This window comes from Musa acuminata, chromosome BXJ2-3 (assembly GCF_036884655.1).
Source record: "Musa acuminata AAA Group cultivar baxijiao chromosome BXJ2-3, Cavendish_Baxijiao_AAA, whole genome shotgun sequence".
In the NCBI taxonomy this organism is placed as follows: Eukaryota; Viridiplantae; Streptophyta; class Magnoliopsida; order Zingiberales; family Musaceae; genus Musa; species Musa acuminata.
Window position 1 is genome coordinate 448953 of NC_088340.1, and position 20609 is coordinate 469561.

Genomic DNA, 20609 nt, shown 5'->3' on the forward strand with positions numbered 1-20609 from the left:
ATATAACCTTTCGAAAGGGCAATGTAGGAGTCCAGTCTTCTCGATTGGGATCTAGAAGAATTATCTATCTGTTTTAAGGACGCTGAAGCAGATTAATTCCTTATTATTCTACTTTAGCTGTCCATGTTTGAACATGAAGTCATAATGTCACCGGAAGCATGATGCTGACATTCATAAGAAAGTATATAGCAACAAAATGCCGAAGTAATACATTTTTATCAAATATTATCTTGAAGAGGATTTTCATTCAAATTTTTGTGGTCTTGATCAGGTATCTTACCAGGTTAAAAACATATGAAAATACATATGCCAGGAAAAAAACCTTTTGATAGGTTCCGTCAACTCATAACCGACATGACATAGAATGAACAAGCAGGATTTAGGTTTAAATAGATATTGATAAGAATAATCTTATCCTATTCCAACTCATTCGTTTCTAAGACTTAGAGTTACCAACTCCCCGATAATGCCACGTCATGAGTATGCCTCAATTTGCCTCGCATTAATGGCTGGTGGCATGACACAGCCTCTATAATCCTTCCTGTTAGATGAACCTCTGTACTCTTTCCTGCTAGATGAAGGATGAGAAGACCATTCCCTGCTTGCACAAAAGGAGAAAGGGATTTGAATCACAAGGCCATAGCATCGATAGTCCTTCAAGCGTAGCCCGCCAATAAGTCACTCTCCTTAACTCCCCCGCCTCACCAAGATTAGAGGTTGAGAGGAGATAGAAAAATTTTTGCTATCATGATCAATCAGTTAACTTAATCTTATCTTCGATCAACTAATACGAAGAACAATCTGCCTCACCAAGTACTCAAGGATAAAATGCCACCCACCAGCTCACAAAGTGGGGGGGGGTGGCTCGACCCTTATTCCATTATATAGCTTATATCGTTCTCTCTCTCTCACTCTCTCTCTCTCTCTCTCTCTTCCCTTAATATCTTATACTAATTTAAGTATCGGAAGGGTCAAGATGGGAAGCCCCCGGCACTGACTTGTTGTGCAAGACTGTTGGCGCTCAGGAGATGAACCTGCTACCAGAAGACAACCCGACGACCGAGAAAGGACCAAGAAGCTAAGAAGACCCTGATCCCTCTACTTGACCTCTTTGCTCACAGGCTATAGCATCCCCGGTAGACGACCTCCCATGTAGACCTTTTATGTCGGTTTGTTATGTCAGTAGTCCTATGTCAGCATGGAGAAGACACAAGGATAAATCGACACCTTTGATAGTGAATTAATCAGACTGACTCATCGGTATTTGTGAAACCATCATTTATCAATAATAAAATAACTACTCATCTATGTTAGTCATACTTCGATTAAGACATTGTAAGCTTATTAGAAAAATATTATAATTAAGAAAAATAGACTCAAAATCACAATGGAAGTCAGCTTATAAACCTTCATAGAGTTTCAAATAGTATCCTTATTGCTCTAGGAATAAGAACAACCGAGATTTACTTATAATATTTTTGATACTTCCATAAATATATTATAAATATATCATAAAAAACTATAATTGACCATTACTTTTAGGGATACTATGCAATGATGACATTCGAATCCCTAAGAGAATGAATAATGACAGGAACTTTGGATGAGGAGAAGAAAGGTGACAAAAGATTGATCGGAGAAAACATAAAAGAAAAGCCTGTGTCGATTAAAGCTTTTGGTTGGAGCCGAGAGGGAAGGGAGTAAAGGGGAGAGGTAAGGCCAAAGGAGTCGAGGGGCGATCCTAGCGAACCAGAGATGGCAGACAATGACCGATGGGCAAAGGATAGGGAACCCTTTGGGCCAAATAGGTGGCCAATTTGGTTCAAATTAGTGGTTGCGAAAAACAGATAAAGAGGGATTTTGCTCTAAAGATTCGTCCAAATTTTTTTTGAAGGGTAAATTTTAAAATAAATCTCTAACTTTGATTTTTTTTTTACAGAACATTTTTAACTATATGAAAATATTATTTTATCCTTGTAATATTAAAAAATTCTTATCATTATACCCTTGGTCGCTCGGCCCGTCGACCCTTGCCTATGGTGGTGGTGCTCATCGAGGGTTATGGGCGACGATGAGCCTACATACTAGGGCTACTTGGGGTGACTCTGCACGTCAAACTCTCGCGTGAGGACTATGGAAGGGTGAGGGAGACGACCAACCCTTGCATAGGGTTGCGATGGGCATTCTTGCATGATAGACCCTCACGCGAGGGTTACGAGCAACAATGGACTATTACATGATGACTATGAGCAATAATAAAATGACAAGAGCTCATGGGTTGATGAGGGAGGTGGCTAGCTCTCGTGCGAGGGTTGTAGGTGGAGGGGGATGACCCCCGTATGATGAGCCCTCACGTAAGGGATGCGAGCGATGACGAGATAACAAAAACCAACGGGCGAGGCTTTGCACGAGAGGTGCAAGCGGAAGGGGACAACCTTGTGCGATAAACTCCTCGTATGAGAGCTACGAGCGATAACAAAAGATGATGACTAATGAGCAATAATAAAATGACAAGAGCTCATGGGTTGATGAGGGAGGTGGCTAGCTCTCGTGCGAGGGTTGTAGGTGGAGGGGGATGACCCCCGTATGATGAGCCCTCACGTAAGGGATGCGAGCGATGACGAGATAACAAAAACCAACGGGCGAGGCTTTGCACGAGAGGTGCAAGCGGAAGGGGACAACCTTGTGCGATAAGCTCCTCGTATGAGAGGTACGAGCGATAACAAAAGATGATGACTAATGGGTAAAAGGGGACACGCAGAAGAGGGGGTTGATGAGCTCTCGTTCGAGGGCTATAGGTGATGGCGAGATGACAAGGGCGAGCGAGCGAGCGAGGTTACGTGGTGAACTGGGCCAATGGTAGGCGGAGAAGTGATAAAATTAATTTTTGCAAAAAAATATTTTTTAAAAAATTTAAAACATGAAACACTCTGCCGTAGAAACCATATAAATATTTATATAAAAGATGAAATATTCATTAAAAACACAACCACTATTAGTTCGTGTGGCCATTAAACTACACACCCAAACTCAGTCCTCCACGCAAAATTATACCCTGTTATACTCTTATCTGTCCTTCCTCCAAAACGCCATCTTTTGACTGCCCACGGCGACACCATCTCGCGTTCTGCCCGATCCCAAATGGAGTCCGTCGCGGCATCGGCGGCGATCCCCTCGTCGCCTTCCCACCTCTCCTTCTTCTCTCCCAAGAAAATCGCCCCTCGACGCCAATCCCTAGTCCCGATCGCCTCCAAGAGTAGTTCCTTCCTTCTTCCCTCTTCTTCATCTTCTTGGATTCCATCTGTGACCTAAATTTCCTTTTTTGCTTGCTCTTCAGATAGGGAAGATGAGGCGGATCGTAGTTCCGGATCGTCGCCGTCTCCCCTCTCCTTCTTCTCACCCAAGAGAAGCACCCCTCGACGCCAATCCCTTCTCCCGATCGCCTCCAAAAGTAGTTCTTCCCTTCTTCCCCTCTTCTCCGTCTTGGATTCGATCTGTGACCTAAATCTCCCTTTCCTTTTGCTGCTCTTCAGGTAGGGAAAACGACGCGGATAACAATTCCGTGTCCGAAAGCACCAGCCTCGTCCCTTTCCTCGGCAATCGCGCCCGCGCACCTCTTTCCCCGTTCCCCAATGTAATTCGCCCGACCCCGCTACTTTTCTTCTCTTTTTCTGATGTGCGGGTCATGGAAAGAGTTTGTCTTTTGACGTGCAATTCGTGTCTGGTTGTTAGGATACGGCAATGGGCTTGGTTTTGAGCGCGGCGGCTGGAAGAGGGTGGACGACGGGTTCCGGAATGGAGGGCCCTCGGATCCCTGCCTACTCCAATTCCGCCGATCAGACTGTTCTCACCTTCCCCTGGTCCCTCTACACCAGGTCTCCCCGCCGTCGGATGCGTGTGGCCTTCACCTGCAACGTCTGCGGTCAGCGGACCACTCGTGCCATCAACCCCCATGCATACACCGACGGCACCGTCTTTGTTCAGGTGATCCATGTGATTGTAACTCAAAATGTCTGTTTTTTTCCCTCTATTTGTGTCGGTTGTGCTCTAAATAGGTTTCTGTTTTGCGGTTCTTGGTTTGTGGTTGCATCAGTGCTGCGGCTGCAATGTGTTTCATAAGCTGGTAGACAATCTGAATCTGTTCCACGAGATGAAATGTTATGTGAACCCGAGTTTCCGCTATAAAGGAGACGTGTCATTCAATTACATGGATTCAGATGATGATCAGAACATCTTTCCCATCTTATAAGTTGGAAGAAGTGGGTAATATAGATATCATATGTGAATATCCATGTTTTTCTTTGTCACTATTGATGACTAACAATAAGTTGATTATAAGATTCTGTTTACATATTGAAATTTACTTGCTTACTGCTGTAAATACCTAAATATACCTATATTGTAGTTGTAGCATCTATGGCATTTAGTTTTTAAGATATAACTGGTCAATCCTTTACATATACTGTGATGTTTATGTGTATTTGATGTCACAAAACGTCTATCAGGCTTCACTAAGTTCAGGCATTTGAGGATATCTAGATCGTGTAGGTTGTACTTATGCATATTTTCTCCCTTTTTAGTTTCTGAGGTTTCACTGGTTGATCCTTTACATATGCTGTGATGTTTATGCATATTTAATATAAGAAGAGGTCTATCAGGCTTCACTAAATTCTATCAGCATGTCTGTTCAACTTATTGGCATACAATCACACAAGTAAATACAAGCAATGTTGATTGGTTATGGGTACATGACCATGGAAACATGCTGTGTTGTTGATGGTAACAGATGTGATCCAGTGGTAAGTAAACTATGGTTCTTTGTCGTTGGAATTACAAATCATGACCAAAATCTACCTTCAATGATATATTTTTATAGTGAATTTATCTGCGAAATTTGCTAAATCTTCCAGTGCTGACTATACAACAATTGGCTGTTGCATGTGAGTTCAGTGTGATACACTTGGGTATACTTGATAGTTGGTGCATACAACTACAGAGGGCATATACTACATAAAGAAGGTAGTATTAGCAAAGCTGTCTTCTTGCATCTCTTCTGACTATTCAGGTGGACCAAATAATATTAGGAGGGGGTATCTTGTCCTCTGTTGAGGATATTTGAAGTTATATAATTAGCCGAATAGGAAAACTTTTTTTTGTGAGTGGTAATTATCACAAAGTTCAGACACTCGCACTGGTTCTCATGCTATCAAATGCAACTTTGTCTCTTTTGGATTGGTTTTAAACCATTGGAAGTAACATAAGCTGACTCGATGAAATTTTCTGTCAATGTGACATTTCCGCAATTCTCATTGATTTATCTGTTCTTTTCTTTTTGTGTGGTTTTTATTCCAATTGTTTGTTGGGTTATTTGTTCCTTTAAGATTGACATTACTTTCTATGATATCTTCTTTCTTGCCTCCTTGGCTGAATCCTGCTCACAAGTCTCGAGGGAGTTGCAAGGATTAGTATAATGCAACAAGAAAAGGGAGAAAATATGTTATTCCTGGATTTTTTTTACTAAAATTTGACTAAAGGTTCTTTAGTACTCTAGATTTAAGTATTGGATGGTTTTTTGAACTGGACTAAGAGTATGATTTGTTTAGATGAGTAACTTTGAATCTTTAGTGACTTTAAGTTGGAGTCAGAATGTGTTTTTGATCTAGAGCAGAAGTCATTCACCTCCTCTACAAATTTTCATTAAATCATCAAGAGGTGCATGCATCACCATTGAGAGATTGGTAAAGATTTTTTTCTTCTCTCTAATTGATCTTGAATATGTTGTATCATGATTTATGGAAAAATCAAGCTGTTTTTGTTGGAAGTATTCAAAGTTTATTCTTATTACTGAATATATATTTTCTTTACTTCAATCATGATGTGGATTTTGTTTATCCAGGATATTATATCTATCTGACTAAGTTCTTACCAGCCAAGTAAGCTAGCATTTTCAGCACATTCAGTATATGTGGGATGAGGTTAGTTTGCTTTAATGCATTTGTGATGTTGTTTTACTTTCAATAATTTTGGAAAAATTTTCCATTTGAGAAATTATGACTATTCTAATTATATTTTGATAGATGTCTTCATTGTTATCAAATAATATTATCATAGCTCGTGTGATTCTATTATATTCTGATTTGAGAGGTCACAAGAAACATGTTTTAAATATGACTTGATGAAATTAAAAATGAAATAGTTATATATATATATATATATATATATATATATATATATATTCAATTTAAAGCATGTAGCCATAACATCATTCGTGGGTTTCACTCTCCGTCGATCAAAAAGGTACAACAGCAAAGCCACCCCTTGACATAATTGTGCAGGATTATTCATGGGTATTAGTCAGGCTTAGTGTTACAAATATATATTGATCAGTACCTAATGGATCAGCTTCTATGAGACAAAACTAGATACAACAAGAAAAAAAGGGGTGACAAGCTTAGACATTACAGGGGATTTTATCCACCTGATTTCTATCTGAATCTAGAATCTCTCTCTCCGTCTCCAAATAGACTAGTGTTGCTAGTCTCAAACCCCTTTTCAAAGAAGAATTTGGTATTCATCTGCCGATTAGCCTGTGCTTTCTTCATCCTCGTCGCTGGATGATGTCGAGTAAGCTGGTGATGACGGTGAGTAGACTGCACTCGGACTGCAAAATTATAATAGAAATTGAGTCAATTTTGATTGTAGAAGTAATGGGTTCAAACTGTAAACGAAAAATAATCAAGTCTATATAAACCTGTATTGTGGAGAACTTGGGCTGTATTCCGGTCCTGTTCCGGAGTTGGACGGGCTGCAAGCCCCATAAAAGAACCATTAGCTGCATTCTCAATTGGATTGCAATATTGTCCTGCTCTGAGAGAGAGAGAGAGAGAGAGAGAGATTACCTGTCAGGGCTGAATGCAGGACTTGATGGGGAGTAAGATGGAGATGCAGGTGAATACGATGGCGAAGTTGATCTACAAAACAGAGTAACGAAAGAGTCATAAGCAAAAGTTACATGATGATAGGTCAAATGCAATTGGAATTTACAACACAGCATTACTCAAAATGGCTTAAACCGAAGATCTTTACCGAGAAAACTTATGTAAGGCACTCAAAGCAGTTTGGTACCTGTAGTTTGGAGATGATTGCCCATGTTGACTGGACGGAAACAGCCTTGGACTGCTCGGAGGACATGCAACCGAAGGACCATACTTTGGTGAGGTAGGACTGTAACTTGGAGATATGGGGCTGTATCTGGGAGATGTAGGACTGTATGATGGAGAGCTTGGAGTGTAGGAAGGTGATGTAGGACTGTAGCTAGGTGATGTTGGAGTGTAAACTGGAGAGCTAGGACTGTAACTCGGTGAAGGAGGATTGTAGCTAGGTGATGTTGGAGTGTAAACTGGAGAGCTAGGGCTGTAACTCGGCGAAGGAGGACTGTAGCTAGGTGATGTTGGAGTGTAAACTGGAGAGCTAGGGCTGTAACTCGGTGAAGGAGGACTGTAGCGGGGAGATGTAGGGCTGTAACTGGGAGAGGCGGGGCTGTAACGGGGAGATGTTGGCGAATATGATGGACTTGTGGGAGAGTAAGCAGGACTGGTAGGACTATATGCCGGAGATGCAGGGCTATAACCCGGAGATGATGGGCTATAATCCAAGGACGGACTGGGGGAGAAAGCCATCCCAGCAACATAAGGAGAAAACTGAGCAGCCGTCGTGAGGGGTGAAGCACGGATCTGTGGACTCAGCAAGTAACCCGGGGACATCATTCCCTCGTGATAAGATGCCCAAGCATAATTGGGTGAAGCAGATGGTGTCGTTCCGAAATCAAATCCACCACCGTCCGTCATGTAACTCGGAAGCGGAAGCTCGATCGCCTGTTGCAACATCTGATCATTCAAGTACAGTGCACAGGCCCCAGTTCCGACCGGCGTGAGCTGTCCGAGCATGATGTTCTCCGTGACTCCTCTAAGGTGGTCTTCTTCAGAGTACACAGCGGCGTCGAGGAGGATCTCCACGGTTTCCTCGAACGAACATCTCATCAGAGGCCCGGTGTCGTTCCTATTGATACCATGCCGGGTGATGGCCATTAGGTGGCCTCTGTAGGTCATCGTGTCACAAAGAATAGCCAAGTGGCGGTAGTTCACATAAGATCCGTCGAACGATATGACCGCACGCAACTCATCCAAGAGAGCTCGTCGGACAGCCTCGATGCCCAGAACCTCTATAACTTCGACCAAGTGATTGCTGGTGGTCCTCGTTGCATCGACGTCTTCGTGGCACATGACGGCCAAGAGATTGACGCCTTCCGTGTCCAGCATCCACTCCACAGCTTGTTCGAAGCCTTCCTCGTCATTAAACCTACTGTTTTTTGCTGACTTGATAAAAACCTTTTTGATTTCAGGGATGCCGCGGAGTGCCATTTCGGTCAGCATGTTGCTCTCGATCTTTTTCATGAATACGTCATCCTCATCCGATTCATCCTGCACTTCTCGTTTGGGTGCATCATCGTTCGTGATGCGGATGCGGAGCATGAGCTTATCTGCATTATCATCATTAAAGATGCACCTTAAATCATCACCGAATTCGTTATCGATCTTCTCTGCGATGTCCGCCATGGCCAACTTTTTATCCACCATCATCTCACGATTCAGTTCGATACGAAGCAGCCATGCAGATATGTTTTCGGAAGCAGTGTCCTCATCCGGCATTTCATAATATGACCTGACGAACTCGACGTCTTCCTCGATGACGGTGCTCCTAGGATCGGGATCATACCATATCTCGGTTGCGTGCGTAACGCTGCGCAATGTGGTGTATTCCAGTGCACATTGCACCTGCTTAGCCATCTCTTTCTCGTGCCTGACCTCGGGCTTCAAGTACACACAAAGAGAAGGGGTTTTGATTTGCTTGGCGACATTAATGATCTCCCTCAACCTGGGAACACCGAGAGTGACGTTCTTGGCGCTCACTCCAGCATAGTGGAAAGTGTTGAGGGTCATCTGCGTCGCTGGCTCTCCGATGGATTGGGCGGCTACACAACCGATCATCTCGCCGGGCGATACTAGTGACTGCACAAACCGGGATTCTATCTCGCCGATGACCCATTCGAATGCCTCACGAGTAAGCCTGTACTCCTTCATCACACGTTTGCTGGCTAACGTGCTACGCAGTAAGATACCGAAGAGTAAAGTCGCATTCCTCTGAGCCTCCATGCTCAAAAAATCATCGCCGGGAACGACTTTCAGCCGTTCTTGCAACTTGTCGACAGCGTCCACGATCTCCATCGGGTGCATATCAGATGGCCTTCTCGGATCGATCTTGAATGTCTTTTGTGCATTCCAGATGAGTCTTTTTAGATTCACGGGCATATGCATCGTGGCATCGCCGGTGGTGGCGATCTCAGTGCCAAGTTGGTACCGATCTGCCTCTAATTTCTGAACCTCAGCATCGAACACATCTCTGCATTCGGGGATGGTTTTCAGATCCTCAACATGCTCCTCCTGCAGGTAGCTAGGATTCCAGTGGACATCATCCAGCTGGTACCTGAAAACGCTCTCGAATTCTGTCTTTCTCATCCTCAACGAATCCAACTTCTGTGACTCGATCCAAACAGCATCTATACCATCTTCTCCGTATAAGAACTGAATGACATCCCCTAGAGAATTCCTCACGGTACCATCGTACGTAACCACTATATCCTCCATCGCCTTCACAAGACGACGCTGAATGTAGCCGGTCTCGGAAGTCTTGACGGCGGTATCGACCAGACCTTCCCTACCTCCCATGGCATGGAAGAAGAATTCCTGTGGTGTCAAACCGCGAAGGTAAGAGTTCTCCACGAAACCGCGGCTTTCAGGCCCATAGTCATCTTTAGTAAAGTGAGGCAACGTTCGATCCACGAACCCAAATGGAATTCGTTTGCCCTCGACATTCTGCTGCCCCACGCAGGCGGTCATCTGTGAGATGTTGATAAAGCTACCTTTCGAACCTGCGGTAACCATGGCCTTCAGGTTGTTGCTCTCGGATAAGCTCTTCTGGCCGCTACTGCCGGCATCATCACGGGCCCTGTTCAGAACCTGAGAGGCAGCAAAGTGGCTGGATGAACATGATAGATCTTACGTAAAGGGTTCAGGTTCACGTGTGGAGCACCTGGTTGACTCTATTCTCGAATGACTCCATCATTGTTCCCCCGGGCTCAGCTTCGAATTGCTTTTCCTGCGCAAGCTTGATGAGTTCTTTGACATCATTTTTAGCTTTTGATATCGTTACATTGATCTTCTCCATGGTTGCCGCGTCGGCAATCGTGTCTCCGATTCCCATACTAAAGCCATTCTGCAGCAGCCAATGGTTCACGAGCCACTGCGCGTGCCCCAGAAACTTGCGAGCTGCATCCGGCCCAACTTCTTCCCTGCAATGCAAGTACGAGCGCACCAGATGACGATCGAGGCAAAAGTCATCGATGCCCTTATCGCTAGCTCAGCTACACTTACCAGATGACGTGAATGAGGCTTCCGGGAGATGTTCCTAGTGTTTTCCTGCAAAGGGTGCCCGAGAGAAGCTCCCCCTTCTCGATCCTAACGACGGTATCTCCTGGAGTGATGAAACCGGTCTCTGTTTCTGCGTGCCATCCTGAAAATTTCATCAGATTTATTTGCTTCGGGATGATAAGGTTGAAAACTTGCTTCCCCGTCCACAGCGGCCTTGGTTTCAGTACGGCAGGAGCGGGTATCTTTCCATCGAAGTCTTCCCACCACATCAAGATGTTCATGAAGACATCCTGCATGCCACAAACACAAACGAAGTAAACGACCGCCTCCCCCCCTTTCCCCTTTCTCAAGCAGATGCAAGAAAAAGGCACCTTTTCTATGAAGGTGTCCCTCGCCGTGATCTTGCGACATCCGAGGAGGGTATCCTGGACGATACCCATAACAGGGCGATTCGATTGAGGCGAGACGATACACTTGGGAACCATCATTAGCTCTATGACTTCTGCTCTGGTTTCCAAAGACTGGGGAACATGCATGTTCATTTCATCTCCATCAAAGTCAGCATTATATGGCGTGGTGACACAAAGATTCAGGCGAAAAGTGGAGTAAGGCATAAGTTTTATCCGGTGACCCATAATGGACATCTTGTGGAGACTCGGCTGCCGGTTGAAGAGAACGTAGTCGCCGTCACGTAAATGGCGTTCAACCTGCGAAAAGAAACAGAGTTATTACTGCAGCAACCAAAAACAAAAAAAAATAAACCCTCGTTACGACACAAGCCTTGTATCCGAGCTCCAAATGGCGATCGCTGCTTTTCTTCACGTATCGAAGATCGAGCCTTTGACCGTCGTCCCGTATAATGTAATTTGCGCCGGGCGTTCCAGGAGGAGGATGCGGACCGTTTTCCACGAGTTCCCTCAGTCTGAAAGAGAAGCCATCATTTGTTAGACAAACTGCTAGTGCAACACAAGGGGCGAGCCAATCGAATACCTCTCGATGTTGTATGCGGTCACAGTTTCCGGGTACGTGAGGTTCGAAGCTATGCTCCAAGGAACGCCCAGTTCGTCGATGTTAATCGTCGGGTCCGGCGTGATGACCGTTCGTGCGGAAAAGTTGACGCGCTTTCCCATCAAATTACCTCTGATTCGACCGCCTTTACCCTTCAGTCTACTGCAAATAGATTTGATGGGTCGCCCTGACCGATGCGTCGCCTGCACAAAGCAACTTCATGAATTCCGGATGATCAAACGTACATACCAATCCAAAGGAAACACCACATCACCGGTAAACACATACTGTTGGCTGACCCGGAAGCTCATTATCAAAGTAAGTGGCGACGTGAAATTGCAACACTTGGGCAAGCTCCGAGATGAAGTGAGCAGGAGCTCCGCTCCTTTCCTGCTGCCTCAAATTCTCATTATGCCTAATTATCATTGCCAACTGATGAGTCAAATCGTCCTGCTCGGATACGGAGGGAAGCACGTCAAGAAACATGACAGCAGCGGACAATGACTGCAGCCAGACAACGCACGAACTCACCTCGCTCCTCAAGGACGAATCCATCATCACGGAAGGTCTCACGGGAGGCGGAGGAACCGGAAGGACTTGCAATATCATCCAATCTGGACGGGCATATTTAGGATCGAGACCTAGGAGCAGACAATCCTCATCGCTTATCCTCTCGAGAACGCTGAGAACCTGTGCAAACCAATTCGGAAGCACTCATCATATGTTCTCTACATATTTAATTCACCAAGAATATTAATAGCGAGGAAGGTACCGTCTCGGCAGACAGGACTTGTTTTCGTTCAGATGGTTCGAGACGGTCTTCTTGTTCATCCGATTTCTTTTTCGAGTCTTTATATTCAGCGACCATCTTCAAGCCATCTATGGTTATAATTGGCTGCCGGGCACCACACCCGACCCGGCTCTTCTCTGTTGGTCCTTGTGAATCTTGTTGACCCCGGAGACCGATATCATCACCACCAGAGCATTTCTTCTTGCTTTTACAGGCAACATATATTCTCTGCAACCTATTTTTCGGGTTCCGAATTTTCAGGGCTTCCTTGAACTTGGGATCATCCTGAGACGAAGCAGAAATGCAGTGACAAGAAGGTCGTGCTTAAAAGGATGCTGACAGGTCCATCCAAAACCAAACAACAAGAAGAAAGGACCAACACACCGTTCAAATGTCAGACCATAAGAAATAATCCAAGAGCAATTCATCTAAACCATAAGTAGAATTGGCATCTACTGCAATTTAGTTGGACGCACAGCTACAAAATCAAAATATGGTGCACATAAAATATATGTACTAAGGGAAGTAACTTGGTAGCCGAGAAAAGCAAATGTCTTTGCAAGCGCTGCACGGATCACCAAAACACTTTCAACCAATCATATATGAAAAATCCTGTTGAAGATACATCTACTCCAGAGTGAGTGTAGTACATGATCTACTGAAATTTCGGTTGTAGTTCTTATATATCCACCCCAGAGTGAGTGTATACATACATACATACATACATATATATATATATATATATATATATATATATATATATATATATAATTTATTTATAAAAAGTAAGCTTTGAAGACGGAGAATGGTATCAATATTTAAGGTATAATGATTTCGAAATTTCAATTTTTGGTAAATAAGTTTGGTATATTACAACAATATACCTTATTTTAATTTTACTAAAAGATTTTCTTTTTTTTCCTCTTTCGTCTTCCTACTTCAAGTAAATCATTCGATCGTAGGTGAAAGGAGGCGAGCAAGCAAGTTGATCCTCTTACGAGGCGTCGTCGGCGTACCTCATCAACGAGGATCTTGGAGCAATTGAAGCAGACGCAGCGCGTGATAAGTAGCACCGTCTCGAGGAACCCGATGTGGAACATGGGCTTGGCAAGCTCGAGGTGGCCGAAGTGGCCGGGGCACTCCGCCATGTTGCCCTTGCAGGTCTCGCAGCTCATCATCCGGTTCACCGTCCCGAGCCTCGGGTCGCTTAGCCCCCCGAGCTTGGGCTTCCCCCGCTCCGTCGTCGCGCCATGCACGATCTGCACCACCGACATATGCCGCTGCCACACCACACCCGAGCGACACCGAGGTCAATAAACCAGGGAATCCGAGCATCGACGGAACCCTTAATCGAGAAAAGATGAGGTTCGAGGGGATTACAATTTCTTCGGGGCTGAGGATCCCGAACTGTACGGCGCCGACCTTGGCGACGTTGGCCGGGGAGTAAGGGAATCGTATGTCCATGGCTGGAAATCGTGGGAGAAACCACAGTTTCGAGCCACAAAAAAAATATTAGGGTATTTAGCGAGCGAGAGAAGGACTCCTGGAGTTGGAATTCCTGCGAGAATAGTTCGATCTCTCCCTTGTCGCCGAGAGGATGGTAAGCGAAACGAGAAATGGAGGGGATGATGCGTTATTTATAGACGGAGGGGAAGGTGAGCTCGTGATGGTCGAGGGGGACCGTCCAACGCGCGGGGTAGTCGACGTGGACGTCAATCTTGAGGATATTTGAATATGTGGATTTTATTTATTTATTTATTGAATCGAAAATAAAACATGATAAATAACTTTAATTGGAAAGGTATTATGAATGCACTTCTACTTGAAATAAATAGTTTAATGTTCCAAATTGGGGTGGGGTGGGTACCACAAAAGTTTGGTTATAATAATTTTATATGAATATATTATTTTTGGGGAAAATTATGGATGCCTAATAGCTGTAGGCTTACCTTTTAAAATTAGAGCAACTTACCCACAAAGTCTTCCCTTCCTTTTTAGAATTTATATCGATGCACTATAATGCTTAAATGCACTATAATGCTTAAAAACCCCCGTGAAATGATTCATTGAATCGCCCGTCTAAATGAATCTAATCGGTTCGTACTTGTCAAATTGGACTTAATATTTTTTTTAACATAGAAGACAAATATGGTATAATTGTAATGATTCTATTTTTTTTTATTTTATGTGATTTTAGTATTTTTAAGTTAAATGCTATAGGAGTTGTTAGATGCTTCCCTAATTGGCTAGGGGCTACTCTAATTCTAGTCCTAGGATTGGGATTGCGTAAAAGTCATAGATGTTTAGGACCTTTCTTATAAAGTCGGCATACAACATTCTTCTACTCTAAGTAGGAGTATGCCTAATTATAGGACTAGAATTTGGGTGGGAATTATCCTAATTATAGTTATGTTAGGATTGAGATATGTAAATTATTATAATATAGGCTTTGCTTGATTGAATAATATCTAAGACTTTAAGAGGTCATCGGATAAAGATCGATCATACTGATTGAGTAACGTTGAGATCATTGCTTATCATATTATAAAAATATAACCTTAATGTTGTCCTTAAGAGTTTTAATTTTTTTTTCTTTTTAAGCAGTCAAAAATTTGAGAGTTTTAAGACCTATTAAAATCCTAAAAATTATTTTATAATATATTTTTTATTAAAAATAATCTAAAATATGATGCTATTCAATCTTTTTTTAGAATTAATATAAAAATCATTTTATAATAATTTTGTCTCATTAAGAAAAAACTTTTTTTTTTTTTTTTTTTTTCTGATCCTAGTGTAGCCTGCCTTTTTAGTCTTGCATCTTAGAGAAATAGATGCTTTGTCTTAGTCTTCGGGCTTAAGTATATTTCGTATTAGATGATCATCCTTTTTATTTTCTCTTTTTTTTATTATTATAGTATAAGAAATTGCATTCTCTTCGTATTCAAATTTTAGCTTGGCGTCGAGTCAGTTTTCCTATTTTTTATTCAGATTTTGACTCTCACTTAGTGTCTATCCCTTTGGTTCATTTTTATTCATTCAAATCCTATTTTGACCGATTCGATCATTTTTATTTTGAACTTATTTAGATAAGATCTTATCCACTATCAAAGATTAACATATATTAAATTAAATATCAATTTAATTTAGAAACTTAAATTATTCGATCGTGGATCAATCATAAGCATAGTGCAGATAACATTACTCCCTCAATCCCACTATTTCTCTTTTGTCTCACATACCCAAAAATCTTGACCTTTAATACCCAAAGTTTTTGCTTTTACTAATTCCATGTTATCGGATAAAGTCGTACGCGAAGGAAGGTGGTGGACTCACCCGTCTGCTGACGCTTGCTTCATCGCAATGCTGTGCGGAGCAAATCGGAGGAAGCAGATACAAGTCTCCATCCGATTAGTTGTCAGGTTTTGGAGTCATCTCCTACGGATGAGTTCATCTTGTTGCCTATACTAATGTAATTGTTGGTTTCCGGGGGCGGCCGGCGGCAGACTGCAGCAGCCGAGCCCACACGATCGGATCATGGCTTCCTCCTCCTCACCCATCATCCACCTGGACTTCTCGGTCGGCTTTGTTGATCTTTGATGCTTCTTGGTCTTGTGCTCTTTGGACTCTTGGGATGCCCAGCTAGCTCTGAAAGATCCGAGTTTATATCGGATTCGGATAGCTTTTGGGTTTATTTATTTATTTATTTGATTTGATTTTAGATGAGTCCACGTAAGAAAATAGGTATCTGAGTCGGATTTACTGTATCACGTGGACATCAAATCAAATCAAATCGATGTGACGCGGCACTAGATCGTTTTGCCACTTGCCGTAGGTCGTGCACGATCATGGTTTCTCGGTGCCTGCGACCGTTTTGGCGTGGCATGAGAGCTCGGTGAGCCCAATTATGCGTCGAGAGGTCGACGACGATGGACGAGACGTCGACCGCTGATCTTATGGTCACTTCATCATCAAGGCCTAGAAATCTAGCTTAAATGTTCTTGCATCTTTGGATTTGCTCGAAAGAAGTGGGTTACGTTGGATTAGAAGACTCGGTAATTCCAATTAGCGGACGCTATAGCGCTGTTGGTGATCACGAAATCGAAGCCAGCATTGCTGCTAGATACGGACAAAGCGCTCCGAGGGATGGATCCCATGTGCTCTGTTTCTTAAAGATAGGTGATAAGATTCTTCCAAGTGGTCGGTCGTCGTTTACGGCCCTCTCCACCGCGGTCGAGCCACTGCCCGCCATGGAACAAGACAAAAGCACGAGGTGGCCTCCTCCCCCGGTCTTCAAAGTCCCGACCCAGTGCAGCGAGAAGCCCGAGGCGGAGTCTCCATGGGCGCCCCCAGGCCCGCAGCCAAAGCACCTCCGAACAGGAAGTCCACCACCCTCCGTTGCCTCTTCGACCTGGACGCCGTCGCCCACGACGTCCCCCTGCCGCCCCCCTCCGCTGATGCCGAGGTCGACGAGCTTCTTTCCTCGATATCCCGCTGCGCCGACCCGACGTTGGAGTCGCCGTCGCAGCAGCAGGAGGTCAAGCGCCAGCAGCTGTCCCGTGTGCTCTCCGCCGTCCGGGGCGCCACGCGGCCGCTCGACGACACGGTGTGGCCTCCCCTCGTCTTCATGCTCTCCGCCAACCTCTTCCGCCCGCTGCCCCCGCCGGCGAGCCCCTGCTTGCCGCCGGACCTGTACGAGGAGGACGGCCTCGCGATGAGCCTTGCCCCCTCGTGGCCGCACCTGCACATCGTCTACGACATCCTGGCGGCGCTGGTGGCAAGCGCCGACGCCAAGGTCCTGTGCAGGCACCTCGACCGCGCCTTCCTCCGCGGCCTCCTCGCTCTGTTCCAGTCCGAGGACCCGCGGGAGCGCAACCGCCTCAAGAACGTGTTCCACGAGCTCTACTCCAAGCTCGCCTCCGACCGCTCCTTCATGCGGAAGTCCATGAACAACGTGCTCCTCCGCTACGTGTTCGACGGGGAGCGGCATTACGGCATCGGGGAGCTGCTGGAGATATGGGGCAGCATCATCAACGGGTTCGCCGTGCCGCTCAAGGAGGAGCACAGGCTGTTCCTGACGAGGGTGCTGCTGCCGCTGCACAAACCCAGGGCGATCGGCGCCTACCACCGGCAGCTGTCCTATTGCGTGACCCAGTTCGTGCACAAGGAGCCGGGCCTCGGGGAGGAGGTGGTGAAGGGCATCTTGAAGCGTTGGCCTGTCACCAATTGCCAGAAAGAGGTGCTGCTTCTCGGGGAGCTGGAGGACCTGTTGGAGAGCTTGGATCCCCCGCAGTTCGAGAGGCTGGCGCCGCCGCTCTGCGCTCGGATCGCCCGGTGCTCAAACAGCGCCAGCTCTCAGGTGATGATGCCCTGTTGCCTTGTTGTTCTAAAGACAATAGCTCAACATCCTGCAATTACAATAACAGTATCTCAATATCCGTAGTTGTGTCCTTTCCTTCCTGACATCTAAAGCTTGGGGATTACCGGTAACCCAATCAAGAAGGTATCAGAGTAAATCATGAGTCTAAAACTCGAATCCGCCTCTCTTTTTCGTATGGTATTTGATTAACATTCTTGCGACGCCATTATCTTTAATTAGTCCTGATCTGGCTTGCGTGTGAGAGAGGATGTTAGAGTTCGATATACGTCTGGAAAGTAGCAGTCACTATGAATCGTAGGCATCCAAATCCTTTGGCGTGACAACTATGAGTTCTAGACATCTACCATCCTTCCCTCGACCGAAGAAGAAGAAGAAGAAGTAATCCCGCTTTTTCGCGAATGGATAGTTTAATCATGGTATGATAGAATAGAACCATCATGTATGCCTTGTCATCTCTGCTTCCAATGAAATGTTCATCTGCTGCAATTTTCACTGATTTCATCATACGCCATTAGTTCGATGAATTATCTTCCTTCACTTAATTTATTGAACAATTATCCACAATCGGACTGATGTTGACTCCTGATCGATGTGCTTAGTGCATTAGTCAAAGTTCAAACCGTAAGATCTAAACTCTGGAGCACTTCAAAATGCCACATTTCACCGGGAGAGTAAAATGTGGCATTTTCTTTTTGCCGATAATAATTGTGGGTGCGATCTTCATATACTGTTAGGAACAACGATAGACAAATATCACCATGAAAGTGAACCATGAACTTAGTGGTTTAATCGTGGTATGATATAATAGAATCATGATTTATGCCTTGTCATCTCTGCTTTAGAACCTTCCAATGGAAGGTTCATCTGCAGCAATTTTCATTGATTTCCTTGAACTGTTGTTACAGTAGTATACGTAAATGGACTTTTGTTGATTCCTGATGGATTTACCAAGCACATTGGTCAGAGCACCCAATTTTTCTTTCTGATGACAATTGTGCAAACCTGAACTGAGACTTTTACGTCCATTCTTTTGTTTCCTACAATAAATCTATAATTTTTTACTTGTTCAGGTAGCAGAAAGAGCGTTGTACGTATGGAACAGCGAACGGTTTGTGAAGATGGCATCACAGTCCTGGGAACAAGTTCTTCCTGGCATAGTTGAGTGCATTGAGAGGAACCTGAGATGGCACTGGAGCAAGTCGGTGCAGCACCTGACTACATCTGTGAAGAGCATGCTCGAGGAAATGGAGCCGGTGTTGTACTCCAGATATCAACTTGAGCTTGACCACAAGGAATCAGTGATGATCCAGGAAGAGACCAAGAGGAAGATAAGGTGGGAGAGGCTGGAGATGGCTGGCTGCTAAGGTTAACAAATCAAACCTAATGCTCCATGTTTGTGCAGGTGTATATATACTTGATGATTCTAAAGATACAGAGAAGCTTAACTTTTGTTCTTTGTTTCTTCTGATTTTTGAGGTCACATGATGAGAGGAAGTCAACTCAAACATTTACATCTCTCTCTGAAGTCAGTAGTAGTAACTTATTGTGAACATACCTCCTGTTTCAGTCTGAAGCTGTCACCAAAATCAACACTGGTGCTCCTAAACATCAAGGTGTGCCAAACTTGTGACCAACTAAGGAAATGTGGAGCATATGTTTTCTTGATTCTTTTCTCTTCCTGTAATAGATTCTTGGAGTTGGAACTGTCTATACTCTCTCTCTCTCTCTCTCTCTCTCTCTCTCTCTCTCTCTCTCTTGCATCTTGGCTGGATTTTGGTCATCATTTGTCCTTGTTCTACTATGAGAATTGGAAATCTACAGAATGTGTGTGTGGTGTGTAGTTGCTTCTCGTGGTCCAAAGGAGGGGTTGTCTCGGAGGGAACACACCTCTTTGAAAGATTCATGAACTTTGCAAAAGAATAAAATGGATGAGTTTTGCTTGATCAGTGGAGACGATCCTATCATTCCATTGAAATGAATTCCTACCAAGCGAGTGGTTCAGCAAAGGATAAATGAAGTGATGAGCTTTCGTTCACAGGTAGACAAAATCCAAACATTTCAGTGGAGACAATCCTATCGACCCATCAAATTCCTACAAAGTTATTTAACAAAGAATAAATGAATTGAGTTTTCTTTGATTAGTAAACAAAATCCACTTCATTGTATTACCAAGTATACTTGGATTCATGACACAAATGGAAGAGTTTTTTTCTTGATTAGTGAAGAAAATACTATTGTTTCATCAGATTCCTATGCAATGATTCAACAAAGAATATATGGATGAGTGAGAAAATTCTATCATTTCATTAAGTCATACTTGGATCCACCAGTTCTATAAATGAGACCAAGGAAGAGAGAACATATAGCTCACAGTACACTTATGTGCCATCATGAGGCGCCAGGAGAACATCTACCTTACCAAGATTCCAAACCTAATCAAGGAGTTCATAAGATGTCAATCTCCTTTTGGACTGACCTCATCTGACTATCATGTTTGATCATTCATTCAAAGTGCACACTCTAATTTTGCTGACACTATGGGATGAGAGAGAATCTATGGGAGAAATGTGTTGGATTTGTCCCTGAGAACAATTGGAAATTTTGAAGTACTAAAACAAAAACCCTTGCCCTCTTGTCGTCGTCGTCATCACCATCATCATCTATTTTATTTGAAAAATATATATTTCTTTTAAGTTATCAAAAAAATTTTAATTATATTGTTTTGAAGTATAAGACGATGACATACCAAACTCAAACTTATGACCCATCAATTATGCAACTATGTACTAACCGTTAGAACATCTCGATAGAGAAATACATAACTAACCAAAATGTTTATTATTTATGTCAAAATTAATTTTTAAAATTAAAATTTTATTTTATTTTATTAAATTGGATAATCATGGTAATGGCTTTCGTGAAATAACATGTCCCTTGGATTCCTTTC

General features: G+C 43.8%; 3 protein-coding genes across 8 annotated transcripts; 2 read left to right on the forward strand and 1 right to left on the reverse strand.

The window, feature by feature from the left end:
• The first annotated feature begins 3032 nt into the window (after nucleotides 1-3032).
• Nucleotides 3033-8605, forward strand: LOC135606701 (uncharacterized). 5 transcript variants are annotated; one of them, XR_010484879.1, is made up of 7 exons: nucleotides 3033-3256; nucleotides 3338-3451; nucleotides 3534-3634; nucleotides 3733-3984; nucleotides 4094-4263; nucleotides 5897-5975; nucleotides 8402-8605. XR_010484879.1 is itself a non-coding variant. In XM_065097820.1 (6 exons), the coding sequence occupies exons 1-5, from the start codon at nucleotides 3142-3144 to the stop codon at nucleotides 4247-4249; spliced, it is 738 nt and encodes a 245-aa protein (XP_064953892.1). In that variant the 5' UTR covers nucleotides 3033-3141; the 3' UTR covers nucleotides 4250-4263; nucleotides 5897-6128. The 5 variants fall into 5 exon arrangements, 3 of the variants coding, with proteins under 3 accessions (XP_064953892.1, XP_064953891.1, XP_064953890.1); XR_010484878.1 differs by having other exon boundaries at nucleotides 4094-4259; XM_065097820.1 differs by lacking the exon at nucleotides 8402-8605 and having other exon boundaries at nucleotides 5897-6128.
• On the reverse strand, nucleotides 6442-13863 carry LOC135606700 (DNA-directed RNA polymerase II subunit RPB1-like). The gene is made up of 14 exons (XM_065097817.1): nucleotides 13666-13863; nucleotides 13302-13565; nucleotides 12268-12570; nucleotides 12027-12185; nucleotides 11784-11945; nucleotides 11478-11698; nucleotides 11268-11409; nucleotides 10859-11194; nucleotides 10491-10777; nucleotides 10150-10408; nucleotides 7126-10076; nucleotides 6900-6971; nucleotides 6752-6805; nucleotides 6442-6661 (listed from the first exon to the last, which is right to left on the reverse strand). Exons 1-14 carry the CDS (start codon nucleotides 13747-13749, stop codon nucleotides 6583-6585), a joined length of 5373 nt encoding a protein of 1790 aa, XP_064953889.1. The 5' UTR covers nucleotides 13750-13863; the 3' UTR covers nucleotides 6442-6582.
• Nucleotides 13864-16496: 2633 nt separating this feature from the next.
• Nucleotides 16497-19370, forward strand: LOC103977278 (serine/threonine protein phosphatase 2A 57 kDa regulatory subunit B' beta isoform). Of its 2 annotated transcripts, none has more exons than XM_065097821.1 (3): nucleotides 16497-17641; nucleotides 18733-19027; nucleotides 19139-19370. In XM_065097821.1, the coding sequence occupies exons 1-2, from the start codon at nucleotides 16622-16624 to the stop codon at nucleotides 19024-19026; spliced, it is 1314 nt and encodes a 437-aa protein (XP_064953893.1). In that variant the 5' UTR covers nucleotides 16497-16621; the 3' UTR covers nucleotide 19027; nucleotides 19139-19370. The 2 variants fall into 2 exon arrangements, with proteins under 2 accessions (XP_064953893.1, XP_018679118.2); XM_018823573.2 differs by having other exon boundaries at nucleotides 19230-19370.
• The last annotated feature ends 1239 nt before the right edge of the window (nucleotides 19371-20609 follow it).